General features: G+C 36.7%; 1 protein-coding gene across 1 annotated transcript; it reads left to right on the forward strand.

Moving 5' to 3' along the window:
• Positions 1–6,359: 6,359 nt before the first annotated feature.
• LOC131949975 (nematocyst expressed protein 4-like) lies at positions 6,360–8,925 on the forward strand. Its single transcript, XM_059311949.1, has 3 exons — positions 6,360–6,557; positions 6,950–7,128; positions 8,452–8,925. The coding sequence occupies exons 1-3, from the start codon at positions 6,542–6,544 to the stop codon at positions 8,584–8,586; spliced, it is 330 nt and encodes a 109-aa protein (XP_059167932.1). The 5' UTR covers positions 6,360–6,541; the 3' UTR covers positions 8,587–8,925.
• The last annotated feature ends 3,114 nt before the right edge of the window (positions 8,926–12,039 follow it).

A 12,039-nucleotide genomic window follows, 5' to 3' on the forward strand; every position in this document is an offset into this window, starting at 1 on the left:
ACAGAGAACTCTGGAGAGCTGTAGTTGGTGGCCCATACTCCATACGATGGCTAAAATCTTAAAATCGTGATTAAATGTTGATGTAGAATTATGTTTTTAGGAAAGATCAACGTTTGAATAATTCAAACAATTCTCAGCAATCTCATAAATATGTCAACGATTTACTTAATGTTTATTGTGTTCATATACTCCTTACTAATCTAGATGTATTGTTATAATCCACGGGTTAAACTACAATTTAAGTGAGGCTTAAACAGCTCTATCGCAGACTTTATACACAATTAAGCCGTAATGTTTTATTTTGAATCAGCGTGGGATTAGATAACAATGAATGTGCCTTGAATATTGAATGATTCAGAGGATTATAAGATTAGCTGACGTGAACAGGGGTGCTTGAGAGGAATAAAATGTAATGTCTTAGATATGTAACGGGTTGTACAGAGGTTGTAGGGTTGTACAGAGGTTGTAGGGGTGTATAAAGGTTGTACAGAGGTTGTAGGCTTCTGCGGAGGTTGTAGGGTTTTATAGCTGTTGTAGAGTTGTACAGAGGTTGTATAGTTGTACAGAGGTTGTATTGTTGTACAGAGGTTGTATAGTTGTACAGAGGTTGTATAGTTGTACAGAGGTTGTATAGTTGTACAGAGGTTGTATAGTTGTACAGAGGTTGTATAGTTGTACAGAGGTTGTATAGTTGTACAGAGGTTGTATTGTTGTACAGAGGTTGTATTGTTGTACAGAGGTTGTATAGTTGTACAGAGGTTGTTAGGTTGTACAGAGGTTGTACGGTTGTACAGAGGTCGTAAGGTTGTATAGAGGTTGTAGAGTTATACAGAGGTTGTAGGGTTGTACAGAAGTTGTACGGTTGTACAGAGTTTGAAGGGTTGTACAGAGGTCGTAGGGTTGTACAGAGGTTGTACAGAGGTTGTAGGGTTGTACAGAGTTTGAAGGGTTGTACAGAGGTTGTAGGGTTGTACAGAGGTTGTAGGGTTGTACAGAGGTTGTAGGGTTGTACAGAGTTTGAAGGGTTGTACAGAGGTTGTAGGGTTGTACAGAGGTTGTAGGGTTGTACAGAGTTTGAAGGGTTGTACAGATGTTGTAGGGTTGTACAGAGTTTGAAGGGTTGTACAGATGTTGTAGGGTTGTACAGAGGTTGTAGGATTGTACAGAGGTTGTAGGGTTGTACAGAGGTTGTACAGAGGTTGTAGGGTTGTACAGAGGTTGTAGGGTTGTACAGAGTTTGAAGGGTTGTACAGATGTTGTAGGGTTGTACAGAGGTTGTAGGGTTGTACAGAGTTTGAAGGGTTGTACAGAGGTTGTAGGGTTGTACAGAGTTTGAAGGGTTGTACAGATGTTGTAGGGTTGTACAGAGTTTGAAGGGTTGTACAGAGGGTGTATAGTTGTACAGAAGTTATACAGAGGTTGTAGGGTTGTACAGAGGTCGTAGGGTTGTATAGAGGATATAGGGTTGTACAGAGGTTGTATAGTTGTACAAATGTCAAGCGCACAGGGTAGAAAAATATACAAGAGGTAAAATATATGAAGTACATTAATACATCGTTAAGGGGTCATACATAAATGACGTCACACTCGTAGGGGGGAGGGGGGGGTCCGTAATTTTGTGACGATGTGTGATGCGGGGGAGGGGGGGGGGGGGTTCAGATGTTGCGACCCCACACTTTTGCATTATGAAAAAAGCAATGCTAGAAAACGAATTTTAGACGTTATTTCGTGTTTTAGATAACTGTTTTAATAAATTGTAATAGTTTAGACAAGATTTTAGAAAACTATCGATGTTTTAAAAAACTTCAACTGCAATTTTGAGGGGGGTTGTAGGTTGAGGTGTGACGTCATTTAAGGGGGGGGGGGTGTCTGGCTTTTTGTGACGACGTGTAACTGAGGGAAAGGGGGGGGGGGGGTAAAAATCGTCAAAAAAAGCCTGACGTCATTTATGGATGACCCCTAAACCGACCGTCCAAATTCACATTATCTGAACTCCCAACCGTTCAAATTACGATCATCTGACGTCCCGACTGTAGATGAAATAGAGTTGACCAGTTTGGAGTAATTTGAGCTGGATAGACCTACTAGAATATACTATAGCTCAAGCCCAATCCTAACTAAAAGACCCAAACTTGCATTACGTCTGCGAGTAAAATATAGCCGCAAAAGAAACAAAGTTTTAATAGCCTGTATAACATATATCATTAAGAATCTGAAATCCAACATTTGTCTTATGGTTATGGGTTGTATGTAATGTATCTCCAGAATGTGCTTGGCCCAAACCAAGCTATTATGCAATAATACTAGATATGTTGGTGGAGTGTATCAAGGCAACCTTATGCACGTTAACGCTAACCCAGGTCCTAACTATAACACTGCGTTCATAAAAATCAAATTCTTAAACATGACTCTAACCTTCAATTCCACATGAAATAAAATCTCATTTGATCGTAAAAACTACCCATAAGGCAAATGATGTTGAGTTTTCTATTTCTGTAACCTCGGCATATAAGGAGATACTTTTTTAATCACATGCCCTAACCTTAGTCAGGCACCCATCAAAGATGGATGGACTCGACGTCCTACAGACTTGAACCCGGGATCCAAACTCGAGACTTTCGAGCTAGTAGTCACGCGCTCTACCTTCCGACAACGCCGTCCCCAAAATTAGATAGTAAATTGTCCTATTATTATGTTTTAAAATGTTGTTTGGTTTACAAATATTCCAACTTTTTATTTTACTTCTCCAGACCGGATGTGGAACGCTTCCAGACGGTGGAGATCAAGGTCGCCAAGTTCCTGACCATCGTGTCCTTGACACTGCTCGTCCTGCACAGCCCCAGTCACGTGATCCGGCTCAAGCTGCTCGTCGTCTCGCTGACCAGCCGCCAGAGCCTGTCCACCGCTGACGTCACTCTCCAGCGCGCCTTCGAGGTCATGTACTACTTCAACTTCTCGGCGAACTTCATCATCTTCGCCACCGCCGGCGAGAACTTTCGGCGAACTTTCACCGAGACTTTTCAAGAGTTTTACCTGTTTTGTAAACGGAAGAAGATGCCGGGCGGTTCTGCGCATGCGCTGCCGCTGACTTCCGATTCGAGGTCGACGTTGGGGTTGACGGCCATCAACAAAGGGTTCGAGGATTCGTCTTTCATGGACGAAGACGACAGAGGTCAAGATGACCGGAGCGGGGTGTTTCTGAAAGGCGATGGGTCAACCATCACCTTGACCAGTACGCTGTGATCTAGTCCAACGGTCGGCGTTGTTTCTTATGACGCATGAGGAAAAAAAATGTGAATATTTAAAAACAAAAACATCGTCTTCCGGTATCGTCACAGTGGTATGATTCACAAACTTAGATCATCAATCGTGATCAACAACTACACAATTTTTTTTTAAACACTCAATGTTTGCCTCACTCATTAAAAAGGAAAAAAAACAACCATGTAATTCATCGAGTCTAAGAGATTATGAGAAACATATTTTTCTACGGTTACTATAAATAAAACATACGTCATACACGACCTTGAACTTGTAGACAAGAAAGCAACATGTACGGACACACCGGAAGTGTGTGAAGCAGACGGATTGTGTTTCCTTGTATTGACAACGTCTTTGTATTCTGCTCACGTTAGCATTGGATGGCTCTTTCCTTTGAAAGGACATTTTAAGGACTCAGTAAGGACTTCCTAAGGACTTAAAGTGCGATAGACGATGCACGAAGACATGTCACGAACGCATTAGTAAATGCACGCGTTCAAAATCCCCAATAGTTTGGTTCGACTTAATGTTACTTTTTAATTAAATAATCCCTTACTGATGCGGTGTTGGAGGGGGGGGGGAGTATTGCCCTTGGGGTATTTGTCACAATTTTTAATCCAAACACCAACCTGAAAGGGAGATTACTCTCAAACTTTGACGCTACGTGCGTGTCCGAACTCGAAAATAAACCACTGGGTAACTTTAATTTTTCTAACTTCTAAGGGGGGGGGGGGGGGTCGTCCATAAATGACGTCAAACTCGTAGAGGGAAGGGGGGGGGGGGGTACGTATTGTGACGATGTGTGATGAGGGGGAGTGGGGTGTTCAGATAGTGTGACGTCACACTTTTGCATTTAAAAAAAAAGTAATGTTAAAAACTCAATTTTAGCCAGTATTTTGCGTATTGGAAAACTGTTTTTAGATATTGAAATAGAAATTGATTAAAATGCCCTATGTTGATCCAGCTCAGTCAATATTTTAGAAAAAAAAAATCGATATTTAAAAAATAATTTCAAATGCAATTTTTGAGGGTGAGGGCGGGGGGTTGTTGTTGGGAGACTAAATTTTACGGGGAGAGGGATCTTGATTTTTGTGACAATGTGTGACGGAAGGGAGTGGGGGTGGGGGGGCGGTAAAGAAGGGTCAAAAGCGTAACGTCATTTACGGATGACCCCTCGGAAATTAATTTAGTCGATAAACTGTAGTTTTAAAAATGTCTATATTCGGTAACCATGTAGTATAGATCAATAGACCAGTCAGTGAGTCAGATCAACTGGTGTACACAACCTTGTTTACAAATCAGGGAGAAGAGACAGGCTTGCGTATCTAACTTATATAAAGGAATATGAGCCACACTATATATCGCGAGATATACTTACATTTGACCGCGCTTAATGGAAACGTTTATTGTGGAATTTACTGAACATCGATTGGTTTGGAAAGAATAAATATTTATGTATAGGCCTACCCATTGTTTTTAAACTGAATTATAGTCTTGCCGCTATATTTTTGTGAAATATAAACACTTAAAGTAGAAAATAAAACAAGTATAAAAACTTTAAAATGGCAAGCTAAAATGCGCTTAAACTGAGGAAAAATAAAACATTAATATTTTAGGTTTAATAATAAACAATATTTTTTTTTTAAAATTACATAAATTTACTTCAGCTGTTATACTAAAAGCTTTTTTTTTCACTCAAATATTTTTTCATAAACTTTTAATAGCGTCCAACGTTTTAATTTTTATTGATCTAGCCAAAGAAAGAAAAAATGTTTAGTTTGTTAGAGAGTCTTTTGAACTGGTTCTAAATTTACATTCACACTGTAAATCATGAACTGTGCAGTTAGACTATCTCAAGTAAAGGTCTTCTAGATGTTGGACTATCTGGGTGCTGTTTATTCACAATGTGGACCAAGTACTGACCGTCACTATGCTTCGTAACGTTACACGCTAGTCTATACACACCAATACTGAGGAGTAATAAAAGGGAGATAACTTAAAATTTTATCGTATTCTCACATACAGAGTTGTGGAACTTACATTAACTTTGTCGTGTTTAACACGATAACACAGATAATATCTGTACGTTATTGAATGGCTCAGAAGAGAAAAAAAAACGAAACGAAATTTGAGGAAATTATTGACATAGGTAGAGGGGTTGGCAGGAAGCCAGCCCCAGGTATGAGAGAAAGTGAATTGTAAGTTAGTAATAGTGCCAAGACTTCGACGGAGTAAATTAATCTTTATATAAATATGTATTGGCCCACTAATTAATGACTTTGTGCACTTACTTTGAAGTTATTGTTTAAAGGAGCGTGTTTTTGAACGTGGGGGTGGGGGCGTGGGGTAGATTTAAAAAAGGTAGCTTATCACATAAAACAATTTCTAAATTTAAAAAGAAAGTATTGAACATTCTTTTTTTCATTTTCGCTGCTGATATTGGTTGTTTAATTAGTGTGTGCTTGGTGTGGTGGGGGGGGGGGGTGCTAACGGTTATGGCAGTATTTGAGTTTTGTTACCACTGGTGATGAATGCTAGAAGGAACAGATTTGTATGTTTGTGTGTGGGGGGGGGGGGGGGGGCAGGGTTATAATACCCAAGTGTGTGGACTTCCTCGGTCTCTCTCTCTCTCTCTTAAACCATGACGAGATTCATTTAAATACAATTCCGTGTTGTCAAACCGTAGCCTTCAACACAATGTAAGTCAGATAAGTGAGTGTGTTTATCCACATTATCACAGAACGGTTTAAGACACTGTCACTAACAACTCAGTATATTTCTGAGTTTATACATGTATTGCTAGTATTTCTAATATTTCCTTCAAGTATTCGTTTTCCAGTTGATTATGGAGACTGAAGGACGTATATTCAACTGTGATACGACACAAAGTATTTGTATTGGAAATAAAACGCTAATATGACCTACTTAATTTCACAACATAAATACGCCATGTTCTAAAAATAGAACTTAAGGAAACCCCCGTGTCGGAAGTTCAAATAGGGTAAAATTTGGCAGCTGACGTCGATGATCACATAGTCACTGTCATGTGAGTGCTTAAAATAGACATTGCGCTGGCCAATGGCTGAACTTAGACTATCAACACATCAATAACTATAAAATAACACATCTGTTACTGGCGATATCAAATCAGTGCGGCCATTTTAGTGTTCAACTACTACAAAAAAGAAGTAGTCACTTGCTTGTATACTATAAGTACCTGTCGTCAGTGAATAATTCTACATAACAGGTTGATATTTTACTTCAACACAAGACAACTAACATGAGTGGCTATCCATGTAAGTATTAGGTTCTTAATCTTATTATTTATACACTGTTCTTAACTGGATCTAGATCTCATAATAATAATTTCAGTTTATTACATTGAATGGAATGTTAAAATGTACATCAATCTAGTTGGCCATGAATACAAGCGATATTAGCATAATATAGTAATGTTTATATTGATAGTGACTTGTTTTGTTTCGGTTATTTTTTGTTGTTTTTTGTTTTGGTTGTTTTTTTTTTTGCTTGTACGAAAAGGCTCTTTTTGTATATTAGTGGGTGGAATATGTTGTTTTTCGTAGCTTCATTGTTGGGCTATGTTCGTTTTTGGTTTTAAAAAATGTGTATCCACTTATTAAAAATGTGTATCAAATTGATTATTAATTAACATTTATTTTCCCACCAGACAACGGTTATCCGTATCCAGCCGGATCTGTCCCCCCACCAGAAAATGCCCCACCATACCCATATCCATACCCTTATCCACAACCACCAAATGTGACGTATGTTGTCAACCCCACACCTCTCCCTCCCCCTCCACCCACTACTACAGTTGTATATGAAACAGGCAGACCAGTCTTTCGCGTAAGTATTTTTGAAAACAGTTTTTGATGTTTTATATGTAAAAACAAATTAACAAATTTTATATATATATATATATATATATATATATATATATATATATATATATATATATATATATATATATATATATATATATATATATTCCTACATATTTATATATTCCTACATATTTATATATTCCTACATATTTATATATTCCTATATATTTATATATATATATATATATATATATATATATATATATATATATATATATATATATATATATAGATATATAGATATATATATAGATATAGATATAGATATAGATATAGATATAGATATAGATATAGATATAGATATAGATATAGATATAGATATAGATATAGATATAGATATAGATATAGATATAGATATAGATATAGATATAGATATAGATATAGATATAGATATAGATATAGATATAGATATAGATATAGATATAGATATAGATATAGATATAGATATAGATATAGATATAGATATAGATATAGATATAGATATAGATATAGATATAGATATAGATATAGATATAGATATAGATATAGATTTAGCTATAGCTATAGCTATAGCTATAGATATATAGATATATAGATATATAGATATATAGATATATAGATATATAGATATATAGATATATAGATATATAGATATATAGATATATAGATATATAGATATATAGATATATAGATATATAGATATATAGATATATAGATATATAGATATATAGATATATAGATATATAGATATATAGATATATAGATATATAGATATATAGATATATAGATATATAGATATATAGATATATAGATATATAGATATATAGATATATAGATATATAGATATATAGATATATAGATATATAGATATATAGATATATAGATATATAGATATATAGATATATAGATATATAGATATATAGATATATAGATATATAGATATATAGATATATAGATATATAGATATATAGATATATAGATATATAGATATATAGATATATAGATATATAGATATATAGATATATAGATTTATAGATTTATAGATATATAGATATATAGATATATAGATATATAGATATATAGATATATAGATATATAGATATATAGATATATAGATATATAGATATATAGATATATAGATATATAGATATATAGATATATAGATATATAGATATATAGATATATAGATATATAGATATATAGATATATATATAGATATTGGAACAAGTATATATGTATATATTTATCTTGATTTGTTGATTTTTTGGCCTGTCATATGATCTAATTCTCTTTTCTGATTGGACAGCCTGGACTAGGGCTCGGACTTGGCATCGGTGCTGGCATCGCTCTGGCCAATATGGCGGAACACCATCACCACCACCCACACTGGGGCCACCACCACAATCACCACTTTGGACACCACCACCATCACCATCATTAAAAGCGCTACCATCTCAGTATCGTGGGACCACTGATGCTGATGATTTGTTGATGAAAATCAGTTTCCTTTAGTCTGCTGTGATACTCACAATGACATATTGTTATATTTTTGTATACCATTTATATACAAACTTATAAAAATTGTATGTATAGTGGTAAATTTAGCTTATATTGTATAAAAAATAACTAAAATGTGTTCTGTTAGCATTAAAATGATCCATATGTCGAATTCCATTTATGTTGAAATGAATTTATTGATTCTACTTTGATGGGTTTGTATTTACATATTTTTTGTAAATATTTTGTTCAGCTTGAATTAAAATAACTTCCCTCAAACAAATGGTTGACTCAATTTGGTTTCTGGTCTGGTAAATTTCGATGGAGTATTTGGTTGATTTGCTGTGAAGTTTCAATGGCAAGCCTTCGACCAGTATGTCAAATTGGTTCGCCCAGTGGCGTCGCTCGGTCGTGTGACACCCAGTGAGGCACCTCATGGTGGTACCCCCCACTAAAAGAAAAAAGTATAGGCTATATATATATATATATATAAATAAATTAAAAAAATAAATAAATAAATATATATATATATATTAGTGGCGTAGCGAGGTCGGGTGTCACCCGGTGCGGCACTTAATGGTGTCGTCCCCCTCCAGAGGCGTAGCGACCCTTCCCGGGGACAAACTTTCAAACTTTCAATTTGCACCCCCCCCCCCCCCACTCAAGTTTTCGATTTTAACCCCCCCCCCCCCCCCCTCAAACTTTCGATTTGCACCCCCCCCCCCCCCTCAAGTTTTTCTCTATATATTTTGCTCTTTTTTGCCTTGGTGTCACCCCCCTAAATGGTGTCACCCGGTGCGGTCCGCACCCCCCCCCACCCCTCGCTACGCCCCTGATATATATATATATATATAGTTGCATTAGGTGAAACCCCGCTCTGATTTAGCCAGAGCACATTATTTTAATCCACCAACAATTCAAGTGAAAAAAGCAACGTTTTCACCGTAAATTATTAGATGTGGTGTCAACCCACCTTAGTTATTGACTAGGCATGCTGCCCAGCTTCGCTTAGGCTTTCGAAAACATTGAGAATTTGAATGCTTAATTAATTCGCCCGAAGGTCGGTCTACGACCTCAAGAGTTATGAAGAGGTTCCTCCGTGGACATTTTTTTTCGATTTATAGCTCATATAAGGTACCGGTCAGTCGAGGTCAGTTTTGACCCCCACATCGTAGACTTTTCGGCCAACCGGCCCCCGTGTTCTGTCGCATCAAGGCAAGATCATGCCAAATTTGAAGCGCCTGCGGCGCCGGGAAGTGCCCTATCGGACACCCGACAATCTAGATCTAGATCTAGATTTCTAAAAGAATTTTTTTTTTAAGTTTAGCCCGAGCATAATAAAAAATAATACATTAACCAAGTTGACTTGCTGTGTCTCGAACCCGCACCACCTGCGTGGTTTAATGTACACTAACATCTCCGCTATTTAGGCAAATTATAAAATACGGAGAATGAAACACGTATTTTAAAATCTTAACTTACGCGAATATGCCTATTCTTTCAAATTAATTTTTTATCCCAAATTAGCCAGTTCCAAACAAAGATTTTGTATAAAATAAATAAGTCTTGAAATAGTTTAGTCCTAATATAGAAATTTATTTTTGGAATTGATTTTAGAGAAGTTAGAGTCTAAATCTAGATCTTAGCGTCTACGTCTAGATCTAGTTATTGCGTAGATTTAGATTTAGATTTAGTCTAGATCTAGAATCTCTAGATCTTGAATCCAAATAAATAAAATAAATTTTATGAGTTTAGGCCGGAAAAATTGTATTGTATACATTTCATAGTGTACGTAGATCTAAATCAAATTTGAATGAAATAGTTCATTTCTTTTCATTCAAAACACAGCAGATGACGTCATTAGTTAATGTATAAGCAATAGCGACGTCACAGTTTTATGCGTTCTTTTTCACATGTATTAATGCTTTTCCGGTTGCATAAATAATACTGTTTCTCTACATTCGAATACGCATTTAATTTTTATTTTTCTTCTTTAAGTAAAATTGTGGTTATACATTTAAAACATCTAACATATTATTTTCAACAAAAGTCCGTAAAAAGTTCTCCATATATCGCTGCCGATTCTGACGTGATGTCCGGCGAAAATTTTTTGCGGACAGAGAAAGAGAGAGAGAGAGAGATGTGCGAACGTGGGGATTTATATATTAGGATTGACTAATCTCTTATCACTTTGCAGTTGGTGTCAGCTTTAAAGATAGCTTTAAAGAGTGCAAAGTTAATAGTAAGAATGTTTATCAATAATCGGTTATTTATACAGCTGGTATCACCCCCCCCCCCCCCCTCCCCCAACCCCCAGCTTGTCGGGATCGTCCATTTTTACGTAAAATACGTAAACTCTCATCATTAATTGAACTGAAAAAAAAAGCATTTTCATCTATATATTTTGCAATTTTTTGTTTGGTGTCACCGCCCTAAATGGTGTCACCCGGTGCGGTTCGCACCTCCCGCCCCCGCCTCGCGACGCCTCTGGGTTCGCCTCTCGTTATGTGAAATAGCTTCGTCCATAGTTTTAATATATCTTTAAGTAAAATCATCATCATCCCGAGGACTACTGTAGCGCATATTGACACAACCACAACTCTCCTTCGTACTTGGTTTTCGGTTCATTCCTCCAAGTTGGGTCCACGACATTCCAGCTGATTCTGCTTCACTGAGAGTTGATCATTTCCAAGTCCTCTCTGGCCTACTGTGATGACGCAAGATTACGTCAGACATGTTTAGCAGATATAGGTTAGCAGAAACAGACTATAGGCCTAGTTGGTTGGTTAGAGAGGCCAATGGGCGCACAGGACTGACCGGTCACGTGGGACGGTCAGCTGACCACTGAGGCGTGGGTCAGTAGAGAGATAGGCCAGCAGTTGATAGGTAGCTAGCGAAGAGGAGAGAAGGTGTTAGGTAGTGGTTAGAGACGGTTGTAATTTGCAGAGCCACGGAACAGTTAGTTAGTGTTAGGATTGGTCATGGGAGTGCGTAGTAGTAGGTAGCATGCGGTATGAACAGTCAGTAGTAGAAGTAAATAGTACAGTGTAGATCAGTTAGGTAGAAACTTGAACATATATATCATTTTTAATAAAGAACAATTATAGTTGAACTTGAACTGTGTGTTATTGGATTCATTCGTTCCGCCTTCGTAAAACCCCCCACCCTCACAACTGGTGGAGCGCGGGTAGAGTACAGGAAAGACTGGGTATATCGGGTTACTCATGACGGAGTACATCTGGTGTACAGCTTTCTTCAACTCAACACAACAGCGGGTTTCTTCAACCGGAACGAGTTTGGATTAACAACACAAGGAAACAGCCTACATGTCCAAAAAGATAAGTACCTTCCAAAAAATTTTTAAACGTTTGGGTTTAGACTCGTGCTGGATATTTGG

This window comes from Physella acuta, unplaced genomic scaffold (genome assembly GCF_028476545.2).
Source record: "Physella acuta isolate Inbredline_101_S28 unplaced genomic scaffold, ASM2847654v3 ptg000723l, whole genome shotgun sequence".
Classification (NCBI taxonomy): domain Eukaryota; kingdom Metazoa; phylum Mollusca; class Gastropoda; family Physidae; genus Physella; species Physella acuta.

What these genes read in the sequence shown, in the direction of transcription:
- LOC131949975 (XM_059311949.1), top strand. An exon ending in CAGGCAGACCAGTCTTTCGC is followed by an intron (nt 7,129 to 8,451) that starts GTAAGTATTTTT and finishes CTGATTGGACAG; the next exon opens with CCTGGACTAGGGCTCGGACT.